Consider the following 24,436-nt stretch of genomic DNA (forward strand, 5'->3'; position numbering starts at 1 on the left):
GTAAATAAACTAGTTTATTAGGTTAGCTACCTACACACATAATTGATGATTATTTCCACTGTCTGAACAACATTAGTTAGCTGCCTTGTGAGCTGTAAAGTTGATACAAAATTATCGAATCAATTTGATCATTTACTTGGAAAAATAGGTGCACGTTAGATTAAAATGGGAACTTAAAGCAGGTTAATAAGTTACTTACATGCAAATCGACCAGTGCCACTAGTTGGTTAACACAGGCATTTACAACTCTGATGACCAGCTAGCTACCTGCTGCTCCAAGCGGCCTGTCCGCCATTTTGAGACATAAAAAGGAGGCGCAAAATCTACAGCCACATCGTCATTTTCCCCACCTAGCATTTCTTCGATACTCAATATCTGATGCAAAATCATTTACACTTACCCTATAGTTTCTCCTGAAAAACTTTAACAAGTTCGGCCAGTTATGAAAGCCAAGAGGATGTTTTTTGTTCCAAAATAAGGGACTTCTGATCTCGAGTTTAAAGTATGCGGAATTGTCTCTCGACCAATCCTTGTTTTACTTACCGCAGTTGCCTTCGGAGTCGGTGACGCGCTTGCGTTCGCAAACTGACAGCGACGCGCGCGTACGCCTTCGATCACAGCCCTACTTAAATATACACTTGCAAACACCCACTGATAAACTACTATAATTTTACTTATTAGCTGTAAACACTCACTATTTTTGACAACACATCATTAGTCAGCCTCTGTCAATGGTGTCATTTACGTCTGTTTATAGTGGATGTTCAGATTCCAGAATGTTATCAGAATTTGATCTCTCTTGATGACGTCCCATAGGTCTATGAATGACGTACTGTAACATTTGTGTGACAGGTCCCCTGTCGGCTAGCAGAGATAAGCAACCAGTCTTTACCATTGAAATACATAATGATAGGACTGCATCTAATTGCATGTCCAAGAATGGCACAGCGGTCTAAGGTACTACATCTCAGTGTTAGATGCGTCACTACAGACCCAAGTTCGATTCCAGACTATCACAACCGGCCGAGATTCATCATTGTAAATAAGATGTTGTTCTTAACTGACTTGCTTAGTTTAATAAAGGTTATATAAGTTATAGGTTATATAAGTCAGATAGCTTGGAATCATTTCAGAAAAGTTTGATTAGGTCAGATGTCAATGTACATGAGGAGTTATTAAAAATCCAAGCCAATTATTATTTGCTAATTTTCTTTATTCATTTTAATACAAAAGCATACTCACGACCAAAAATAATTAGATTGTTATTTTGTAAAGAGCAACAGACAGGTACCACACAGCCAGGGAAGTAGACTTTAACACTAGAAATGTGCAGAAGAAACTTCATCAGTTCAAGGTAAGAGAGAAAACAGAAGAATGAAACATCAAACTGACAAACCCTCATTGAGTTAGACAGCCAGCTACACTGAGTTGATCGGGACCATATTTTCACTGTCTTTGCCCCATAGGATCCATTTTTCTCCCCACTAGACGAGAGGGCAGAGACAACCCCGCTCAGTGTCAGTGCATCTATGAAATGTTGATGGTCAGAGCCTTCTATTTTTCGACGTAAAGAGACAGCTCGATTGGTGGTTTCTTGTGTGCTACTTAGGTGATTCAATGTGCTATCTTGGAAAACACACGTTTTTGTATCAAATTGGAGAGAACATGAAATGGATGTGTAATGTACAGAATAGCAGTATCATATGTGTGACATCAGTTAAGTGCTGGGAGTCATTTGAAGAGCTTTAAAATTAGATTAATTCAGTAGGGAGTGACAGACCTCCAGTTTATTTTATCAAAGCTGAAGACAATGTATAATTTTGTCAATATTACAATTTTTAATTTCCAGAGCATTGAAATGACATTTCTTCATGTTATGTAAACCCTTCGGTTTGTATGGATGGATTCTGAATGTCTCCAAATGTTGAACATCTAAAGAACAGTCAAATCAGTTTCTCATGCAATTTCTTGAATGTATCAAGAGGTATATTATGACGCAATTAGAACAGAATTGCAGCTGAACTCCAACAATAATTAGTGCCTGTGTGATTAAATCGAAGTAGCATGATTATGATCCATGAAAAAAAAAAAAGATGTCTCGAGGCAGACAAAAGTATTTTTGATCACTCTAAATAAGTTTAAAGTTTATTCTATCAGAAATGGCCAGAATCTGTCTTTTGTAAAGGTGTAAACAATTTAAAATGTTCATCAAGAAATCGTCTGAAAACTTTCAGGTTCATACCGTCACAATTCCATCAAATACTTTTTTTCCTTTCCTCAACGTCCAGTGAATGAGAAGCATATGAAACAGTTAGTTACACACTAGCATTGAGATATGCTTGTTAACATCGTATGGGACAAAATTAATTCACACGAATAAAGCCTTCTCATTTGTTTCTGAAGTACTCTAGAGCACCACCCAATGGCTACTAAGTGTAATGCAAGACAGGACTGACATTCATAGAGGAAGTTGAACCTGAGAAGGAAATGCAGATACACATATTTCAAAAAGGAAACCAATGATATTCCTTTGAAAAACATGAGCAAAAATTAAAAGAAACCAGAAAAACATTTTAAAACGCATAAATAGGCACAAATCATACAAAGTTCTATTGTTCCAGCTTTTTAAGAGCATAATAAGAAATTAATTACTGTAACTGCTCTGTCCCCTCTCTTGGTGGCAGCCTTTTACTTACAATGACAGCAGCTTGTGCAGCCACACAAGTGCAGCACTTCAAAAGGATCAGTTCCAGCATAGTTTCTATTGCTTTAATCACATACATTTAGACACTGCAACAATTTTTAGAAAGACATTTGCAAGGGAGGGTCGTACACAAGCGCACACAAAACACACACCTCGATCAGTCTTCTTTGGTATATTGAAGAAGCCCTTCTCAACCCACTTTTGGTGGTGCTGTATGTGTGTATGCATTCAGACAGACAGCCCTGGAAAGTGCACTCAATACTGACAAGGAAACTTTGTTCATACATCGCCTGCTGTTGCCCGATTTACTGTCAACTTGTTGAATGGGTTTACCAAATAATGGAAACATAAGTTTACTATTTTGAAACAAGGAGTTTCTCATATACACACTTCATATGAGCAGATTTACAACATTGCTGGCCAAGAATGTTACATGAGAATGGAAGTTTGCATTAGCCATCCCATGGTTTTACTATGGCTTTGTTTACACAGGCAGCCCAATTCTGATCTTTTTGCCACCAATCAGGCCTTTTGCCAATAATTGGACAAAATATCTGAATTTTGTCTTCCTGTGTAAACACAGCCATTGCATATAAAAAAATAAAACATTTGGAAAGTTGTGGCTTACCCAACCTAGTCATTATACTACGAAGCTGCATGTGTCAAATTCATCATGGCCATATCCGATTCCTTCTCTCGGACTACACAAACACACAGAAACAAAAACATACATGCACATATTCTTTCAAAGTGGAAAAATAGAAGACTGGACACATCTAACATAAGAGTCCTATATAGGTCTACTGCTCAAGCCATAGTTGTATGTTTCATATCTGTATTTCCATCAACATTGATCAAATACCTGTCTAAACCCCATAGACAGATTTATTTATTTATACTTCTTTTCCACTCATTTTCTATAAAAACAGACATGGCTTAAAGGTAAACAGCGAAATGATGTTGCCACGAGCAACACCGCAGATAATTCAATGAGCGAGCCACTTGACTTTGCTCCCACAGTATCAGCGCATGTGCATGGGTTTTGCTTCAAACTGTTCGAGTGTGGTAGGTACGGGACTAAAACAGTGGGTGAGTTTAGCCTTGTGCTTCACTCTAGGTTGTTGCGGAAATTGATCCACTACGCCGTTTACTTTGTGCACCTACATCATATCGCTGACTTTACCTTTAAATTAATGGATAATTGACAGAGCTAAAAATGGCGTCTCCCTCGTTTCCATTTTGCTTTTACAAAAAGATAAATTTTTACTAAAAAAAGGTGTAACAATCAAAAGATTGATTGGAGAGCATACATGCGTCACCGTCTGTTTTTCTGTGATAGAACCAACAGACACAGCAGCAACTCATGATAAAACCATGAAATACAAATACAATTTTGACTGACCATAGGGTACACTCAAGAGCAAATGTGTGATTGGTGGGGAGGTTTAACAAGACTAAACGCAAGAGAAGGGAGTTTACATTTTGTGGCCCAAAACAGAGAAATCTCTCAATTTTAGTGACTTTAATCTCACAGTGAAAAAAAAAGAATCCCCTGAGTTCTGGGACAGGGTGTCAGATGTTATTTGCGAGGCAACATGGGGCCATGATGAAAGCCGTAGTTGCCTCAGTGGCTTTTTCAGGAGTTTTGGAGGTGTTGGGTAAAAAGTGGTCCTTGGGTAGGGAGAACAGTTGGTTGATGTGGAGTGGGATGAACAGTGGATAAGGCTCTGGTAATACAATGTCATGGTCGTCCTTGGTCGCATTCTCTCACACACACACAGCAGCAGATATCAAGTTTACATTCGTTCTGCTTCTTTACCAAAGCTCTTGAGGCTGTAGGCTTTCAGACTGAACATGTTAACATGGATTCTGTATTCTCCTACGCCTGTATATACTAACTCCTGCTCTGTTACTCCTTGAAGTTCCTCATAAACTCTATACCTACTGTATACATAGATGTTTCTCTTTGTCTGCCCCTCACCCCTTTTGTTTTCATTGTTGATTTTTAGACAGCTCAGTTCTCGGGTCCACATGCTCATTCAAGAAGATGGCAGTTGTATCACGTCCTCTCCCTTGCAGAAAGTAATGTGGTGTGGAGGGTTTGACGTTAATTAACGTTAACGTCCATGGGTATTTTGTCCTCCAGCTCTAGTGGACCGTCCACAGTGAGATCCTCCACGCTCTTCCCCGACTCCTGAAGCTGCTGCCGCCGCTGAACCTCTGCCTTCAGGTTCTCCAAGTCCTTTTGGCTGCAGAGTGAACGGGTTAGGATACCACAAGGGTTAATGTTGAATTATATTTTTAAGAGATGGAATTCCACAGGGGTCAATACTGGGTCCTGACAGGTTTCTATTTTCAAAGCAAACTGTAAAAATAAGGTGCTACTTCACTTTACCTGAGGGGTATAAAGATGATGCCGTTGATGATATTGAGCTGCTCTAGAACACTGGCCATACTGGGAGCTGTGAACTGGAAAAAGTGTTGGAACCCAACAAGATTACACACTGTACTATGAATCTAACACCCACAATACATTTGAAAGCATAATCTACTGACGCAGGTATGCTATCATCTGGGGACAATACAAGGCCCTTTCATTTTGTCTTACAGATAAAAACCCATGTGAAAATATAGCTAGGCCCTAAGCCACGTACCTTGAGTGGCATGATGCTGGCGTTGGAGCCGTTCTTGTAGATCTCGTTCATGGTTCTCTGCAGAGCCACAGCCTGCTGTGTGAGGTACTTCAGATACTCGGAGCTCTCTTTAGTCTTCTCGTGGGCCTCTCCCAACTGAGAGGGGATAGAGGGGAAGAAAGTGAGAAAGAGACCTTAAACTATTATCAGTTGTTGGTAATCTAGCACATATTCTTATTTCAGCAAATGTTCTTAAGCCACTTCTGATGAGAGGACATGTAGAGCGTTGTGTACTGTAGCTGTAACCTGGTTTTTGTAGATGGTGTAGCCCTCCTTTTCCTGCTGGAGCGCAGAGCGGAACTCTGCCTTGCTCTCGTAAACCCTCGCAACCAGATGATGACTGCAGAAGAACATTTGTCTTGTATTAAATCAACTGAAGATAATACAAACTAGAGTATAGAACAGCAAATCAGTTATAATACCAAAATTGATGTTCAGTCACTCAAGAAATGACTCTTCCTTGTAGTTACCTGAGGGCTACTTTGAGGGACCGGGGTCCATGGTATTTGGAGTTGATGGCCAAGGAGTTCTCCAGGAACCTCAGAGACAGGTCGTACTCCATTACTCCATGCAGCACCAGGCCAATGTTACTCTACAGGAGGAGAACCGGGACAACAGGTGTAAGGATAACTGATTTAATAAAGGTCACAAACACACCTCAAAGGGTTACACAAAAATGGTAGATAACTTCAGAGTTAACATTGTGACAAACACCCACAGGATGGATTCAATCAAAAGAAAATAAATGAAATACTGTGGCCCACTCACATCTAGAAGCGCCATTTCGGGGTGGTCCTCCCCACACACCATAAGCATGAGGTAGCGAGCACGGTACAGCAGCTTCAGAGCAGTGGACAGCTGACCGTTGGCAAAGCAGTACAGAGCCAAGTGCATCTGGGGAGAGAAAGCAACCAGAGGCATTTAGAAACAGTAAACACAACCTGTTTTTAAAAAAAAAGAAATTTTCCTGGATACGTACATATTCCTGGATAGTGTTGGGGTGCTCGACGCCCAGTACCCTCTCACTCATCAAGACAGCCTTCTGTTGGTTACTGAGAGCCTGTGGACAGAGAAGACCAGTCAGGACTGCGTCATTGGAATTGCTGTGGCCATTTGTTGTTATGCGTGAGAGGAATATCAAAATGTGTTTATAATGTCGAGAGCAGCATACCTCATGGTGGTCTCCCATGATGTAGTTGAGGCGAGCCAGCAGACGCAGGCAGGCACAGATCTCTACGTGCATGGCCCCATACACGTTGTTGAACAGGTTCAGAGCCTCGTTGATCAACTCACAGCCCTCCTTCAGGTAACCTGCACACAGAGACCTTGTTGACAAGTCAGGCTTCCACAATCGTTGTACAGCGCAACAGAAAGTAATGTGAATGGCTTCAGAGAGGACACTGAATGTAAGTTGCATGACACTGAATGTATCTGCATGGTTTGTATGGGGAGGAAGGAAACATTTCTCCTCAACTTTCCTGTGTGTGTGTGTGTTGCATGTGTGAGTAGAGTTTAATTTACATATCTGTCTCTAAGCCTAGGAGGAACCATGCTGACCCCGCCTAGCAGGACTGGTACCCACCTCACCACGCTGGATCTGTAGCAGGTGTGTGTGCGCATGCATGTGAGTTGCATTATAAGTGTATGTAGTGCTGTATGCTGATTGAGGTCTAGTAGCCTCATGCTAGCCTCACCTTGCTGGACCTTGGCCTGTCCACTCTGGAAGAAGTGGAAGGCATCGGAGGCCTTGGGGTTGACGTGCTTCACCACAGGGAAGATGTTAAGGATGTCCTCCTCTGTGAAGGCAGGCTTGTGGCGACTGTCAAAGTTATACTCCTTTATCAGGATCTAGAAACGCAGAAGACCCAGGAAGAGTGTTAGAAGGGAGAGGGTTAAAAACATATCATTAAAATACATTTTGAATTACAATTTGACCCCTGGCCCCTACTCCCTAGGCATTTCTGTAGATCTGAAGGTATTGGACAGATTTATACAATATGTTGAACATTGCACCTAGTCGAAATAAGGTTTGATGGCAGTTACCTGGATGCCAGCTTTGATGGAGATTTCTCTGAGCAGGGTGATCTTCTGAAGGCCGTATTTCTCCACTACCTGGTCGGCATTCTCGCTGTAGAAAGATGCATGTTTTTAGGAAAACATACACCAACTTTAACCCAAGCACACTCACCCAGTGCAGGCTGAAGAGGTAGCTTGTTAGCGTAATGTGCTAACGTCAAGCCTACTATTGTGCCAAAATCAATCCTAATTCTCACCCACCAGTGCAGGGTGAAGTGGTAGTAGCTCTGGGCCTCAGAGACGATGTTCTTCCACAGCTCGCTGGGTGTCAGGCAGGCCCACGCAGTGTTGTCCCCTCCCCCCGGGACACGGTTACGGCGCTTACGGTTCTTGCGGCGCGACACGAGCTCGTCGGCAGGCAAGTGTGCCACGGCATCGAAAGAGGACAGGAAGCAGTTGAGGAAGTGGCTGACAGCGGCGGAGAGGGCCGACAACTCAACACCCTGGGAGACGGAGTACATAGTCTATTGTTCTCATATTTAATCAATTTCAAAGGGAGACAAATACGTTCTATGATAAGCAAGTAGGGGTGACAATTCCGTGGTGCAAAATAGCAAAGATCTGTGTGATCATAATTCTACAAATCATTGCTCGAAAAATAGCACTCACCTGGAGGTATGTCTTGAAGATATGTTTCGCACATCTGGTGATTAACTCGCTGATACCTATTCTCTACAGAACACATACAAAACAATTTAAGAAAAAGGAAACAAGCTGAATGCAGAGGATGTATTGTCCTGCACTCTGTCCTGCAATGTCTGCAGTAGAAACAACAGAACAGTATAGAAGGTTAGCATTATTAGCATAATGATATCATTGCCCTTCATTATAATTCTCCTCAGTCAGTCTTCAAGATCGAATGGAGGTCAGGCTTACATAGAAGTGCTCCAGCTGTGCCTTGGCTGGGGTCTGGTCCACGAACGCCAGTACGTTGCCTAGGTAACGCACGTTGATGCCCCTCTGGTGCAGCGCCTCGGTCAGCGTGGCTCCATCCATGGGCAGAGCACTGTGGTCCAGACAGTCTTTTACCTGAAGTGAAAAAAGTTAAAAGTTAAATTAAAATAAATTCCCACATACAATGTAGGAAATTAAGACAAACAGCTGTCATGACGTTGGCCTGGGTTTATGACAGTCATAAATACCTCTTCCCCCCTTTTTCCTCTCTCTACCCTACTGATGTTTCATTTGCAAAACCATTGGTTAACAGAGATTCTGGGAACATCAGAAGGTGGGGGGAAATTAACTATATTCTGATAAGCCGACCAATTGAACATATGCGGTGGTACTTAATGAATATGATGTCAGTTCGGTTGTCATCTGAGACATTCTCATCAATGCTAAGATGACAAACTCTACAGTGGAAGTCTACACAGAGTTATCGGATTCACATGGAATTGTTGTTCGATTTAAATGTTTGAATATGAAATTATTTGTGATGGGATCAAATGTGATTTGAACTCCTAAAATGTGAGATTTTCATAAGATAGGGCTTTGCTCAAACAGTGGCCTGCCCCTGTGAAGGGACATGGGCTATAAAACTTTTCAAACACGCCATCCTTTCCCTTCCTATATAAGCCCTTGACGACAATATAACCTCCTGTTACGAGGACGACGGTCCGATGTCAGAATGGTTCAGATAATAACTACAGAACGAAGCCAACATCAGCGTGAGCTTTGGTTGCGAATGGTATGAACTTTGAACTCTTATTCACTACAGAAGTGATACCTCCTCGCCGTTGAGTTAGCAACAGCCACTGCAAACGAGGGTTAGGAAGGAACAGACAGAGTATCCCGTCTATCGCACAACGACGTTACTACAACGTATCCAATTGACAACCAGAGACATTCTTCAAAGGACTCGGTTGGTCAACACGGCCACCAACCTACCGAAGCGCAGCTCAGAGTAAATATTTATTGCATTTTCCTTTTCCAAATGGGCGGTAATTTAGAATGAATAAGATAGTGTATTTACGATAGCACAGCTTCGCCCTTTGTTCCTCAGTCTTCTCGCTCTTTCACTCAAAACCAGCCCCTTTTCTTGTGTAACCAGCTGTCATATCTGTTCCGCCCGCTAGGGACATTTTCCTTTATGACGTAATTTGTAATTAAGTTATGATTTAAATGTGTAAATCTGTGTGATTAGTTAGGTATTTAGTAAATAAATAATTAAACCCAATTGTGTATGGCTGATTATGTTGTAATATAGTGAAGGTAATGACTGCTTGTGCTTGGTATGATGTTGCTGCCCTGAAACTTACCAGAGACGGAATCTGACAGGACACCATGAAGGCTCCAGCATCCTTCAACAGCTGCTTCTGTTTCTGAATGTCATCCGCACTGTCCTCAGGGAAACGCACTCCTGTGGGAGAGACATCAGAATTTTTTGGGGGAGGGGGGTGCAATAGTCTTTTATTACGCTTTAGTTTCATGAATGTGAAAATAAGGCAATTCCTGTGAAGTGCTTTGGAGGTAACAGCAATTGATAACAAAAATGATCAACAATTGGTACTGTTCAGCAGAGCCAGCTGCCACACCACACTTCTCCTAAAAGCTCTACATTTCCCATCATCCACCACCATAAAGTGACAGTTCCTACCTGGAGAGAAGATGTCTGGGTTGAAGCGGATGTCGAAGGAGGTGTTGCTGATGGAACCCACGGCCTTGCAGGCGTTGAGGACCACCTCTCGGCTTTTAGGGTCTTGATGGAAACATGTCAGGGTGGGGTTGGAGAGATCAGGGGAGGAAGAGAGAGAAGTTGAATGAATATCAATATAACAAGTTACCTGGGCAACAAATCAAAATTATATGGTGTAAGTTCCCCAAACATCACTATTATCTTTCCTCAAATTGACTCTTTCTGAGTCACAAACCCTTTGATTAATTGTCACAGTAGCCAATAAGAAATCAAAACGGAGAGATCTGTGGTTATTGGATTGCTATATCCCACACTGCAAGTGATTTTACTGGGGTCCATGCTCACTTAGGAGGCTAAGAACTGGACAGGGACAAATAGCCAGGTGGAGAGATGCAACTAAGACACCAGCATTAATCCTTTTTAGACACCTCTTCATGAAGATGGCAACATACAGATGAAAAATCACACACACACACACACCATTCTAAATGCATGTCTTAGTGAAATTAAGAGCCCTCTTCTTTAAATGCATTTTCCCACCGACTGGGTTTCCCCAGCCTCTCTCTACCCTGCAACGGTTTGGACGTACCGATGCCGGATCCGTCTTCCGCGGCTAAAGACTCAGCCAGCTCTTTTGCCTGGGCTAAGCCAGGGATAATATCCTCAGCCTTACCCTCCAGAGGGCTCTCGCACTCCCCGTTCTGAATTGCTGTGGCAAAGGGCACCAACGGCCCATTGGTGGTCACCGTGGGAACCACATTATCCTCTATAGGGGTTGCCTGGGAGGCATTAGTGGTTGTTGTAGCTGAACTGTCTGTTTCTGTCATTGGCTCTGTCTTGGGGGCTGCTTCTGTGGTGGTGGCTTCTGTTGCTGCTGGCTGAGGGGCATCAGAGGTGGAGGTGGTCTCCGTCTGGACTGCGTCTGAGTTGGCGTCAGTGAGGGTTTCTGTGGAAGTTTCTGAGGACTCGGCCGAGGCATCGGGGGTCTCTGTGGAGGGCAGGGCTGGAACGGCTGCCCCGGGGATGCTATTCTCTGTCAGGGTGGCCAGCTTGCTCTCCTTGTTGGCTTTCTGCTGCATAAGCTGAAGCGCTGCCATCTTCATGAAGAGGAGGTATCTGAGGAGTGGAGTATAGAATCTTTATTATCCCCGTGGGGGTAGGACATAGTCAGTGACGTGAGCATTCAAATCTGCACAGACCCAATCATACACTAAAAATATAATCTGATGACCATCTTGAGGGACGTAACCAGTACCCTATCTAAAGCACACAAACCACCAAGGAAGCCCATAGCTAACCACTACAACACAGGTATGTAAATGTGAAAGGTAGAGTCTCCATGCTATTCCCACAGCACACACACACAATTAAAACTCCCTAAAGCGCTCTACGGTACCTGTGCTCAACGAAGGCCTCGATGAGCTCCTGACGGAGGCAGGCCAGACGGTGGCGGTGCTGGCGTGGGAAACCCTGTCTCACACTCTCAGGGGAAAGCTCCTCCCCTTCCACAGGCAGGAAGTTCAGGTCGGGGGGGAAGGTCCTCAGAAGGTCCAAGATGTAGTGGCGTCCATCGTTGCCGATTATGCCCTTACACTCAACAGAGGAACACAGCTCCATGGACTCATCCTTCTCATTCAGTACATTGTGTCTCTGGACCTGGGGGTGGGAGAGTCAGTCATTATGACAGAGAGAATGTGATTACCACAGTATGGCAGGTTTGTGGCATGGCAGTGATAAACGTTGAATGTCTGTAGGCCGGTGGCAGTGACAGAAAAACAGTTCAACAAAAGATATTGAAGTTTGCTTACTTTGTAGTGACAAAAAGTCAATTCCAAACAATTAGCAGACTTAAAAATAAAGCATGAAACTGGCATTATCATCATGATATCCTCACCTTGAGTGGTCGACTGGTCTTCTCCAGAAGCTCCAGGTACTTCCCGTGAGACACCACTGTCTTCCCAAAGTCGATAGACCCGTAGATAACGCTCTGCTCCTGCTCTCTCTCCAGAATGCCAGGGATGATCGACTGGGCCGTGACACGGTAACCCCGATAGTCCACCACCACAGTCCCCAGGGTGTACAGCCCCTCCACGTCTACGGCCCCGTAAGCCCGGACACCGTTGAGGTCGTTGGTGGGCGCAGCGTGCGCGGCAGCATCCCCGCCCAGCTCGCGGTAGTGGTCACGTACGTCAAAGCCCAGGGAGAAGAAGATGTTGTTCCAGATGAACATTTGCATACGCGTCTCCTCGCCAGGGTTGATGGCCATCACGTTGCCGTCAATCACCGCCATGGAACCGCGAGTGGCAGCAGCCGCAAAGTCACTGTGGACCTGGAGAGAGGAGGGTTAGAGAGTGAACATGTAAGGATGTAGAGGATGGAAAGCAGCGTAATAGTCTGCACACTACAGGATATAGACGGAACCAGAGAAACGGAACTGAAAGGAGGGTGTTTCAAGGAGGAGAATTGATGACCAAAGCTCACTAGCGAAAGCAAATAAGAGGGCCAGAGTGCAGGAGACAGAAGACAGGAAAGGAGATTAGCTTCAACTACTGCTGTAGGCTGGCTCACCTTGAAGATGGCCCTCTCTCTCAGCAGGCGATCAGGCAGGTTCTTCCGGGCCAGCTCTCTGGTCGTCTGCAGCTCCTCATTCCAGTCTCGTGTCTGAATAAATAACAGAGACGCAATGTTACTTGAAACCAAAACAGAGTATTATAGGTGTGTGTACCTGTCCAGGTATGTGTTCCTCGTAGCCTAGACGGGAAGTGTGTGTACCTGTCCAGGTATGTGTTCCTCGTAGCCCAGACGGGAAGTGTGTGTACCTGTCCAGGTATGTGTTCCTCGTAGCCCAGACGGGAAGTGTGTGTACCTGTCCAGGTATGTGTTCCTCGTAGCCTAGACGGGAAGTGTGTGTACCTGTCCAGGTATGTGTTCCTCGTAGCCCAGACGGGAAGTGTGTGTACCTGTCCAGGTATGTGTTCCTCGTAGCCTAGGCGCAAGGTGCGTGTACCTGTCCAGGTATGTGTTCCTCGTAGCCCAGACAGGAAGTGTGTGTACCTGTCCAGGTATGTGTTCCTCGTAGCCTAGACAGGAAGTGTGTGTACCTGTCCAGGTATGTGTTCCTCGTAGCCTAGACGGGAAGTGTGTGTACCTGTCCAGGTATGTGTTCCTCGTAGCCTAGACGGGAAGTGTGTGTACCTGTCCAGGTATGTGTTCCTCGTAGCCCAGACGGGAAGTGTGTGTACCTGTCCAGGTATGTGTTCCTCGTAGCCCAGACGGGAAGTGTGTGTACCTGTCCAGGTATGTGTTCCTCGTAGCCTAGACAGGAAGTGTGTGTACCTGTCCAGGTATGTGTTCCTCGTAGCCCAGACGGGAAGTGTGTGTACCTGTCCAGGTATGTGTTCCTCGTAGCCTAGACGGGAAGTGTGTGTACCTGTCCAGGTATGTGTTCCTCGTAGCCTAGATGGGAAGTGTGTGTACCTGTCCAGGTATGTGTTCCTCGTAGCCTAGACGGGAAGTGTGTGTACCTGTCCAGGTATGTGTTCCTCGTAGCCCAGACGGGAAGTGTGTGTACCTGCCTAGGTATGTGTTCCTCGTAGCCTAGACGGGAAGTGTGTGTGCCTGCCCAGGTATGTGTTCCTCGTAGCCCAGACGGGAAGTGTGTGTACCTGTCCAGGTATGTGTTCCTCGTAGCCTAGGCGCAAGGTGTGTGTACCTGTCCAGGTATGTGTTCCTCGTAGCCCAGACGGGAAGTGTGTGTACCTGTCCAGGTATGTGTTCCTCGTAGCCCAGACGGGAAGTGTGTGTACCTGTCCAGGTATGTGTTCCTCGTAGCCTAGGCGCAAGGTGTGTGTACCTGTCCAGGTATGTGTTCCTCGTAGCCCAGACGGGAAGTGTGTGTACCTGTCCAGGTATGTGTTCCTCGTAGCCTAGACGGGAAGTGTGTGTACCTGTCCAGGTATGTGTTCCTCGTAGCCCAGACGGGAAGTGTGTGTACCTGTCCAGGTATGTGTTCCTCGTAGCCTAGACGGGAAGTGTGTGTACCTGTCCAGGTATGTGTTCCTCGTAGCCTAGACGGGAAGTGTGTGTACCTGTCCAGGTATGTGTTCCTCGTAGCCCAGACGGGAAGTGTGTGTACCTGTCCAGGTATGTGTTCCTCGTAGCCTAGACGGGAAGTGTGTGTACCTGCCCAGGTATGTGTTCCTCGTAGCCCAGACGGGAAGTGTGTGTACCTGTCCAGGTATGTGTTCCTCGTAGCCTAGGCGCAAGGTGTGTGTACCTGTCCAGGTATGTGTTCCTCGTAGCCCAGACGGGAAGTGTGTGTACCTGTCCAGGTATGTGTTCCTCGTAGCCTAGGCGCAAGGTGTGTGTACCTGTCCAGGTATGTGTTCCTCGTAGCCCAGACGGGAAGTGTGTGTACCTGTCCAGGTATGTGTTCCTCGTAGCCTAGGCGCAAGGTGTGTGTACCTGTCCAGGTATGTGTTCCTCGTAGCCCAGACGGGAGGTGTAAGCGTCCTCAGCTCTGACACAGTCCATGGTGTGGTCCACCTGGGGGGCGGTCCAACTGTACACCTGGAAGGGTGTGGCTATCCTCTCAAACGGATGCCGCTGAACCCTGCAGCCAATCAGAAACCAAAATTAGCCAGTGGGAGTATTCCTCAGAAGTAATTACCAGAATTATCAAGAAAAACAACCATGGCAGTCTAATATTGTTAGCTCTGAGAAAATATATATACACACTACCGTTCAAAAGTTTGGGGTCAAATAGAAATGTCTTTGATTTCCATGAAAACATACATGAAATGAGTTGCAAAATTAATAGGTTATAAATAATGATTTTTAATTGAAATAACCGTTCTACAGTTTGCAGCAATTACAGCCTTGCACACCTTTGTCCTTCTAGTTGTTAATTTGTTGAGGTAATCTGAAGAGATTTCACCCCATGCTTCCTGAAGCACCTCCCACAAGTTGGATTGGCTTGATGGGCACTTCTTACATACCATACGGTCAAGCTGCTCCCACAACAGCTCAATAGGGTTGAGATACGGTGACTGTGCTGGCCACTCCTTTATAGACAGAATACCAGCTGACTGCTCTTCCCTAAATAGTTATTGCGTAGTTTGGAGCTGTGCTTTGGGTCATTGTCGTGTTGAAGGAGGAAATTGGCTCCAATAAAGCACCGTCCACAGGGTATGGCGTTGCAAAAAAGAATGATACCCTTCCTTCTTCAAGATCGCTTTTACCCTGTCAATATCTTCCACCAAAGCCCCCCCAGACCATCACATTGCCTCCACCATGACAGATGGCGTCAAGCACTCCTCCAGCATATTTTAATTTTTTCTGCGTCTAACAAATGTTCTTCTTTGTGATCTGAGTACCTCAAACTTAGATTTGTCTGACCATAACACTATTTTCCCCAATCTTCCTCTGTCCAGTGTCTGTTCTTTTGCCCATCTTAATATTTTCTTTTTGTTGGCCAGTCAGATGGATTTCTCTTTGAAACTCTGCCTTGAAGGTCAGCATCCTGGAGTCACCTATTCACTCTTCACTGTTGAGACTGGTGTTTTGCGGGTACTATTTATTGAAGCTGCCAGTTGAGGATTTGTGAGGCATCTGTTTCTCAAACTAGACACTAACGTACTCTCCTCTTGCAGTGCACTGGGGCCTCCCACTCCTCTTTCTATTCTGGTTAGAGCCAGTTTGCCCTGTTCTGTGAAGGGAGTAGTACGAGATCTTCAGTTTCTTGGCAATTTCTCGCATGGAATAGCCTTCATTTCTCAGAACAAGAAAAGACTGACAGTTTTGTTTCTGGCCCTTTTGAGCCTGTAATCGAACCCAAAAATGCTGATGCCCCACATACTCAACTAGTCTAAAGATCAGTTTTATTGCTTCTTTAATTAGCACTACAGTTTTCAGCTGTGTTAACCCTTTTGCGATTATGTTTTCTAATGATCAATTAGCCTTTTAAAATTATAAACTTGGATTAGCTAACACAATGTGCCATTGGTACACAGGAGATGGTTGCTGATAATGTAGATATTCCATTAAATCTGCCATTCCCAGCTACAATAGTAATTTACAACATTAACAATGTCTACACTGTATTTCTGATCAATTTTATGTTATTACATTTTTTTTGCTTTTCTTTCAAAAACAAGGACATGACCCCAAACAAGTGACCCCAAACCTTTGAACGGTAGTGTAAAATTCTGATATTACTAATAATTGTATGCTTATTAGTGTACAATTATTAGTAATTATGTTTTCCCCCCCATTACACAGAACTAATAGTCTGGATAGTGTAGACTACTTACCTTTTCTTCTGCAGGGCAGTGAAGTTCTTCTTGAAGGCAGGGCTTATCTGGCTCAGCAGCTCAACCAACGAGTGGCTGAGGAAGCTGGGGTTAGCTGGCTTGGGGTTGAAGGTGTAGGTGGTCGACCTGGAACACAACACCATGGTCATCGCTCATTATGGTCAACTTTCGCCCTTGGACAGTTAACTTTTTCACACCATCTAGCCAAACCTAACCATGCTGGCTCTGATAGTTTCCTTTCACACTTTCCAGTACAGTTCCAGCAACTGGTGGATGCGTAATCATCCCAACACAATACATACAGCTTGGCTTGGCTCAGTAGCATGAAAACAGTACGCGGTAATTCTAATGAGAGACAGGGAAAGACAGACTCACTGATTGAGGTAGAAGCCACGTGTAGAGGCAGTGATACTGATGTGTCTCTCCTCAACAGTCACCATATACAGGTACATGAGATCACCATGCATCTTCCTGTTGCCAGGGGGGGGGTTCCAGCCACTCATAGTCAGGACCTTCAGGCACTGCATGGGCTACAGAGAGAGGCGGAATCAGATATGGACATTCTTATGTCTTATGTGTCTTATGGATATTGGAAAAGGGCCATAGACTGATTACTTCATCTGCACTTTATGGTGGTAAGGATATAATATGACCCAGCCAGCTGATGTATGCTGGTTTCAGTCACTTAAATAATCTTACCCTTTATTTTTCAACCATGTTTACTTATTCTAGAAAAAGTGTACTAGTGCCAGGCTTGAGTAAGTCTGGCAAATCACTGTCAGCTATAAAAATTTAAAATGGCTCCTACAAGCAGATCAAAGGTTGGAGCGCAAACCAGTAACTACAAATGGACAAACTCCTTGAAGAATGTGAATTTTTTTAACTGTCAGACAATGTCACTTAGATAAACATGAATCTATGTAAATGAAAAGGCATTAGAATGATCATGATTAGCTTGCTGACAACACCAGGTGTGTGGGTTTTGATTCCTGCATGGGCCACAAATATGAAATGTGTCACTACAAACTGTATGTCTCTTTGGATAAAAGTGTTTGCTAAAATCACCATAATTACTGCCATTATTACCTTCCAGTCCTTGTTCTGTGGCTGGAGAGGCAGCAGGGGGCGTTCTTTACTGCCAGGCAGGATGTGTTCTGGAGGGGTACAGTCTATCTGCTCCAGCTCACTGCCCTTCTTCTTCCGCTTACCACTGTCTACAGAGGAGACGATAAGGTCACAGGTCAGACTAACGCATCTTGACCAAAGATGTTTTATAGCCTGCTGCAGAGGATGCATACAGTGTGGGGGAAAAAGTATTTAGTCAGCCACCAATTGTGCAAGTTCTCCCACAAGTTCTCCCACTGTAATTCCGGGTTGGAGCGAGCGGTCGCATCCGCACTTCGGTCCGCAGGTAGTATAACTTTTCATTACATTTCATTATAGTACAACGGTTTGATTTGTCTAATCTTAGCAATTTCTTCTTAGCTAGCTACATAGCCGCCTTTGTATCAAAGATAATTGCGTAATTATCGTATTTCGTCGTCCTAACGTAGTCTACACTGCTATCTGCCCAGCAGCTAGCCAACGTCCACCGTCTACCGAATAGCAGCACTGTAGAAACTATTACACTCAACTGAACGACTTGATTAGTGTAGTGTTAGCTAGCTACATAGTTGTCTTTGCTGTCTTCGTATCCAAGATAATTGTGTAGTTTAGAGTGTGTAGTCTTAGAGTGATTATCTTAATTTACCGAGGTTAGCTAGCCAGCTATCTAGCCAACGTCTACCGAATAGAACTTCCGCACTCAACAACCCGGTTCATTTCATTGCAGCACAACGGTTTGATTTGTTTGATCGTAGCTAGTTGATCGTAGCTAGCTACATAGCTAGCTACATAGCCGTCTTTGTATCAAATATAATTGTGTAGTCTAGAGCGATTTTCTAGGTTAGCTAGCTAGCTATTGTCGTTCTTTTAACGCAACGTAACGTAATCAACACTGCTAGCTAGCCAGCTAGCCCCCGAATAGCAGCACTGTAGAAACTGTGTCAGCAACGCAGCCACTGCCAGCTAGCCTACAAAGTCAACAACGCAGCCACTGCCAGCTAGCCTACTTCAGCAGTACTGTATCATTTTAATCATTTTAGTCAATAAGATTCTTGCTACGTAAGCTTAACTTTCTGAACATTCGAGACGTGTAGTCCACTTGTCATTCCAATCTCCTTGCATTAGCGTAGCCTCTTCTGTAGCCTGTCAACTATGTGTCTGTCTATCCCTGTTCTCTCCTCTCTGCACAGACCATACAAACGCTCCACACCGCGTGGCCGCGGCCACCCTAATCTGGTGGTCCCAGCGCACGACCCACGTGGAGTTCCAGGTCTCCGGTAGCCTCTGGAACTGCCGATCTGCGGCCAACAAGGCAGAGTTCATCTCAACCTATGCCTCCCTCCAGTCCCTCGACTTCTTGGCACTGACGGAAACATGGATCACCACAGATAACACTGCTACTCCTACTGCTCTCTCCTCGTCCGCCCACGTGTTCTCGCACACCCCGAGAGCTTCTGGTCAGCGGGGTGGTGGCACCGGGATCCTCATCTCTCCCAAGTGGTCATTCTCTCTTTCTCCCCTTACCCATCTGTCTATCGCCTCCTTTGAATTCCATGCTGTCACAGTTACCAGCCCTTTCAAGCTTAACATCCTTATCATTTATCGCCCTCCAGGTTCCCTCGGAGAGTTCATCAATGAGCTTGATGCCTTGATAAGCTCCTTTCCTGAGGACAGCTCACCTCTCACAGTTCTGGGTGACTTTAACCTCCCCACGTCTACCTTTGACTCATTCCTCTCTGCCTCCTTCTTTCCACTCCTCTCCTCTCTTGACCTCACCCTCTCACCTTCCCCCCCTACTCACAAGGCAGGCAATACGCTCGACCTCATCTTTACTAGATGCTGTTCTTCCACTAACCTCATTGCAACTCCCCTCCAAGTCTCCGACCACTACCTTGTATCCTTTTCCCTCTCGCTCTCATCCAACACTTCCCACACTGCACTTACTCGGATGGTATCGCGCCGTCCCAACCTTCGCTCTCTCTCCCCCGCTACTCTCTCCTCTTCCATCCTATCATCTCTTCCCTCTGCTCAAACCTATCTCCTGATTCTGCCTCCTCAACCCTCCTCTCCTCCCTTTCTGCATCCTTTGAGTCTCTATGTCCCCTATCCTCCAGGCCGGCTCGGTCCTCCCCTCCCGCTCCGTGGCTCGACGACTCATTGCGAGCTCACAGAACAGGGCTCCGGGCAGCCGAGCGGAAATGGAGGAAAACTCGCCTCCCTGCGGACCTGGCATCCTTTCACTCCCTCCTCTCTACATTTTCCTCCTCTGTCTCTGCTGCTAAAGCCACTTTCTACCACTCTAAATTCCAAGCATCTGCCTCTAACCCTAGGAAGCTCTTTGCCACCTTCTCCTCCCTCCTGAATCCTCCTCCCCCTCCCCCCCTCCTCCCTCTCTGCAGATGACTTCGTCAACCATTTTGAAAAGGTCGGCGACATCCGATCCTCGTTTGCTAAGTCCAACGACACCGCTGGTTCTGCTCACACTGCCCTACCCTGTGCTCTGACCTCTTTCTCCCCTCTCTCTCCAGATGAAATCTCGCGTCTTGTGACGGCCGGCCGCCCAACAACCTGCCCGCTTGACCCTATCCCCTCCTCTCTTCTCCAGACCATTTCCGGAGACCTTCTCCCTTACCTCACCTCGCTCATCAACTCATCCCTGACCGCTGGCTACGTCCCTTCCGTCTTCAAGAGAGCGAGAGTTGCTCCCCTTCTGAAAAAACCTACACTCGATCCCTCCGATGTCAACAACTACAGACCAGTATCCCTTCTTTCTTTTCTCTCCAAAACTCTTGAACGTGCAGTCCTTGGCCAGCTCTCCCGCTATCTCTCTCAGAATGACCTTCTTGATCCAAATCAGTCAGGTTTCAAGACTAGTCATTCAACTGAGACTGCTCTTCTCTGTATCACGGAGGCGCTCCGCACTGCTAAAGCTAACTCTCTCTCCTCTGCTCTCATCCTTCTAGACCTATCGGCTGCCTTCGATACTGTGAACCATCAGATCCTCCTCTCCACCCTCTCCGGGTTGGGCATTTCCGGCGCGGCCCACGCTTGGATTGCGTCCTACCTGACAGGTCGCTCCTACCAGGTGGCGTGGCGAGAATCTGTCTCCTCACCACGCGCTCTCACCACTGGTGTCCCCCAGGGCTCTGTTCTAGGCCCTCTCCTATTCTCGCTATACACCAAGTCACTTGGCTCTGTCATAACCTCACATTGTCTCTCCTATAATTGCTATGCAGACGACACACAATTCATCTTCTCCTTTCCCCCTTCTGATGACCAGGTGGCGAATCGCATCTCTGCATGTCTGGCAGACATATCAGTGTGGATGACGGATCACCACCTCAAGCTGAACCTCGGCAAGACAGAGCTGCTCTTCCTCCCGGGGAAGGACTGCCCGTTCCATGATCTCGCCATCACGGTTGACAACTCCATTGTGTCCTCCTCCCAGAGCGCTAAGAACCTTGGCGTGATCCTGGACAACACCCTGTCGTTCTCAACTAACATCAAGGCGGTGGCCCGTTCCTGTAGGTTCATGCTCTACAACATCCGCAGAGTACGACCCTGCCTCACACAGGAAGCGGCGCAGGTCCTAATCCAGGCACTTGTCATCTCCCGTCTGGATTACTGCAACTCGCTGTTGGCTGGGCTCCCTGCCTGTGCCATTAAACCCCTACAACTCATCCAGAACGCCGCAGCCCGTCTGGTGTTCAACCTTCCCAAGTTCTCTCACGTCACCCCGCTCCTCCGCTCTCTCCACTGGCTTCCAGTTGAAGCTCGCATCCGCTACAAGACCATGGTGCTTGCCTATGGAGCTGTGAGGGGAACTGCACCTCAGTACCTACAGGCTCTGATCAGGCCCTACACCCAAACAAGGGCACTGCGTTCATCCACCTCTGGCCTGCTCGCCTCCCTACCACTGAGGAAGTACAGTTCCCGCTCAGCCCAGTCAAAACTGTTCGCTGCTCTGGCCCCCCAATGGTGGAACAAACTCCCTCACGACGCCAGGACAGCGGAGTCAATCACCACCTTCCGGAGACACCTGAAACCCCACCTCTTTAAGGAATACCTAGGATAGGATAAAGTAATCCTTCTCACCCCCCCCCCCGCCTTAAAAGATTTAGATGCACTATTGTAAAGTGGCTGTTCCACTGGATGTCATAAGGTGAATGCACCAATTTGTAAGTCGCTCTGGATAAGAGCGTCTGCTAAATGACTTAAATGTAAATGTAAATGTTAAAAAGATGAGGCCTGTAATTTATCATAGGCACACTTCAACTATGACAGACAAAATAAGAAAAAAAATCCAGAAATTCACATTGTAGGATTTTTTATAAATTTATTTGCAAATTATGGTGGAAAATAAGTATTTGGTCAATAACAAAAGTGTATCAATACTTTGTTACATACACTTTGTTGGCAATGACAATGACAGAGGTCAAAAATGTTCTGTAAGTCTTCACAAGGTTCACACACTGTTGCTGCTATTTTGGCCCATTCCTCCATGCAGATCTCCTCTAGAGCAGTGATGTTTTGGGGCTGTTGCTGGGCAACACGGACTTTCAACTCCCTCCAAAGATTTTCTATGGGGTTGAGATCTGGAGACGGGCTGGCCACTCCAGGACCTTGAAATGCTTCTTACGAAGCCACTCCTTCGTTGCCCGGGCGGTGTGTTTGGGATCATTGTCATGCTGAAAAGAACCAGCCATGTTTCATCTTCAATGCCCTTGCTGATGGTAGGTAGGCTTTGTTACTTTGGTCCCAGCTCTCTGCATGTCATTCACTAGGTCCCCCCTTGTGGTTCTGGGATTTTTGCTCACCGTTCTTGTGGGGTGAGATCTTGCGTGGAGCCCCAGATCGAGGGAGATTATCAGTGGTCTTGTATGTCTTCCATTTCCTAATATTTGCTCCCACAGTTGATTTCTTCAAACCAAGCTGCTTACCTATTGCAGATTCAGTCTTCCCAGCCTGGTGCAGGTCTACAATTTTGTTTCTGGTGTCCTTTCACAGCTCTTTAGTCTTGGCCATAGTAGAGTTTGGATTATGACTGTTTGAGGTTGTGGACAGGTGTCTTTTAACAAGTTCAAACAGGTGCCATTAATACAGGTAACGAGTAGGGGACAGAGGAGCATCTTAAAGAAGTTACAGGTCTGTGAGAGCCAGAAATCTTGCTTGTTTGTAGGTGACCAAATACTTGTTTTCCACCATTATTTGCAAATAAATTCATTAAAAATCCTACAATGTGATTTTCTGGATTTTCTTTTCTCATTTTGTCTGTCATAGTTGAAGTGTACCTATGATGAAAATTACAGGCCTCTCATCTTTTTAAGTGGGAGAACTTGCACAATTGGTGGCTCACTAAATACTTTTTTGCCCCACTGTACATACACATTAATATGTAGTACAAAGGTGGCTGGATACCTCAGAATACTGACTGAAATATCACTCACCCCAATTCTCACTGACAGACCCACCCAAACACACACGCAAATAAACAAATGGGTACGCAAACACACACACCTCCCAGGTCCCCGTCAGTGAAGACGCTGAGGAAGGAGAGGGAGTTGCAGTCCACGCCGTTGTAGGCATCAGACGGGTCCAGGCCTTTCAGCAGGTCTCTGATGTGACGCACGTGGATACGGGCTTCGCGCACTGTGTAGGGCTCTGGAGAGAGACAGAGAGGATAGCCATTTCATTATTATTGAGGCAATCTAGGGACAGTCTTCAGCAGGCCTGGTCAACTTCAGTCCTCGGGGGCCTGATTGGTGTCACACTTTTGCCCCAGCTAACACACCTGACTCCAATAATCAACTAATCATGATCTTCAGTTAAAAATGCAATTAGTTTAAATCAGGTATGTTTGCTAAGGATGGGGGGAAAGTGTAACACCAACCAGGCCCCCGAGGACTGGAGTTGCCCAGGCCTGGTCTACAGTCGAGGAAACACTCTAGGAAGGGAACTAGGAGTAGATCTTACACCTAAACAATAATTCGGCTTTAAGATCAATAAAGTCTAGGACTAGGGGTTGACTTTAGAACATACCCAAAACACCAAGTCCTACCTTCCACTACTTTGAGCAGGGAGCCCTCCTGCAGGCCCTCGATGGATTTCAGCTCAGCAAAGTTATCCAGCACGTTGCTGTCCAGCTGCAGGGAGAAACAGGTACGATGACAGGTGTCCTCACGGTCCATCAACACCTGGTGGATCTCCTGCACCATCTCCTGGGGTGAAACCTGCGGGAGCGGGCGGGTTTAACATCTTATAGCAATAGAGACTGACAGTGTATGGTTGTACACCTTGTCCCTAACCCTTCAATGTTTGCAGATCTGAAGCCTCTGGGTAGGTATAAACAGTGTGGTGGTGGAGCTTCCACTATATTGCTTACACCTTACAGATCTGTAGACGTCAAAGGATTAGGCGGGTCAAGGGGTAGTGAGCAAATTGGGACCGGCAGTTGGGCTGTCTATGTACCGTACCTGGAGGTCAAAAGGCTCCGTCCCGGGTGCCTGGATCTTCACAGTGAAACCTGTATCCTGAATCACAATCACTTCCTGTTCGTTAGAATCCTCCCCACCGTCTGTGTCACCAGCCCCATCCTGCTTGGACTCCTCCGAAAGATTGTGGGCCCCACCCCCATTCATCACCGCTGTGTCTACACTGTGCCCTGTGATTGAACAGAAGGAGAGACGTTCAACATAGCTTGTTATCTGATTGGACAGATGGGTAGAGAAGGCGTTGCCATGGCAGAGTGACACATATCTAAATTAATAAGGATAATAAGACTACAGTTAGCAAACAAAGTAGTGCATGTTGCCAGATTAGATTACTCCGGAAGGGCATTGTCTACAGTGCCAAGTTGGCGACTTATAGGATCCAAGGAGAACAATAGGATCCAATTAGCACAGAAAACAAGATC

General features: G+C 45.9%; 2 protein-coding genes across 6 annotated transcripts in view; both read right to left on the reverse strand.

Annotated features, from left to right (window-relative positions):
- LOC118371218 (lissencephaly-1 homolog A) overlaps positions 1 to 706 on the reverse strand; it is an 82,084-nt gene extending 81,378 nt beyond the window's left edge. Inside the window, exon 1 of one of the 3 annotated variants that reach the window (XM_035756699.2) lies at positions 544 to 706. The gene's annotated coding sequence lies outside the window, so the exon portion shown is untranslated. Of the gene's footprint in view, positions 1 to 199; positions 329 to 400 lie in introns of those variants that run through there. The other 2 variants (XM_035756622.2, XM_035756765.2) reach the window with 2 other exon arrangements.
- A 1,045-nt stretch (positions 707 to 1,751) lies between these two features.
- Positions 1,752 to 24,436, reverse strand: part of LOC118371413 (clustered mitochondria protein homolog) — a 30,699-nt gene continuing 8,014 nt past the window's right edge. For 2 of the 3 annotated variants that reach the window (XM_035756867.2, XM_035757012.2), the window contains exons 2-27: positions 23,997 to 24,184; positions 23,582 to 23,753; positions 23,041 to 23,184; positions 17,506 to 17,633; positions 16,795 to 16,949; positions 16,420 to 16,545; positions 14,573 to 14,720; positions 12,677 to 12,769; positions 12,003 to 12,437; positions 11,505 to 11,764; positions 10,698 to 11,224; positions 10,070 to 10,171; positions 9,732 to 9,832; positions 8,350 to 8,502; positions 8,083 to 8,145; positions 7,675 to 7,916; positions 7,441 to 7,525; positions 7,092 to 7,245; positions 6,569 to 6,708; positions 6,377 to 6,457; positions 6,166 to 6,291; positions 5,868 to 5,989; positions 5,644 to 5,737; positions 5,359 to 5,493; positions 5,100 to 5,173; positions 1,752 to 4,953 (exon numbers count right to left, since the gene is read on the reverse strand). In XM_035756867.2, the coding sequence (XP_035612760.1) occupies positions 4,812 to 4,953; positions 5,100 to 5,173; positions 5,359 to 5,493; positions 5,644 to 5,737; positions 5,868 to 5,989; positions 6,166 to 6,291; positions 6,377 to 6,457; positions 6,569 to 6,708; positions 7,092 to 7,245; positions 7,441 to 7,525; positions 7,675 to 7,916; positions 8,083 to 8,145; positions 8,350 to 8,502; positions 9,732 to 9,832; positions 10,070 to 10,171; positions 10,698 to 11,224; positions 11,505 to 11,764; positions 12,003 to 12,437; positions 12,677 to 12,769; positions 14,573 to 14,720; positions 16,420 to 16,545; positions 16,795 to 16,949; positions 17,506 to 17,633; positions 23,041 to 23,184; positions 23,582 to 23,753; positions 23,997 to 24,184 (4,190 nt within the window). In that variant the 3' untranslated portion in view covers positions 1,752 to 4,811. The remainder of the gene's footprint in view (positions 4,954 to 5,099; positions 5,174 to 5,358; positions 5,494 to 5,643; positions 5,738 to 5,867; positions 5,990 to 6,165; positions 6,292 to 6,376; positions 6,458 to 6,568; positions 6,709 to 7,091; positions 7,246 to 7,440; positions 7,526 to 7,674; positions 7,917 to 8,082; positions 8,146 to 8,349; positions 8,503 to 9,731; positions 9,833 to 10,069; positions 10,172 to 10,697; positions 11,225 to 11,504; positions 11,765 to 12,002; positions 12,438 to 12,676; positions 12,770 to 14,572; positions 14,721 to 16,419; positions 16,546 to 16,794; positions 16,950 to 17,505; positions 17,634 to 23,040; positions 23,185 to 23,581; positions 23,754 to 23,996; positions 24,185 to 24,436) is intronic. The other variant, XM_035756946.2, reaches the window with a different exon arrangement.

The sequence above is a fragment of the Oncorhynchus keta genome, chromosome 1 (assembly GCF_023373465.1).
Source record: "Oncorhynchus keta strain PuntledgeMale-10-30-2019 chromosome 1, Oket_V2, whole genome shotgun sequence".
NCBI classification, from domain to species: domain Eukaryota; kingdom Metazoa; phylum Chordata; class Actinopteri; order Salmoniformes; family Salmonidae; genus Oncorhynchus; species Oncorhynchus keta.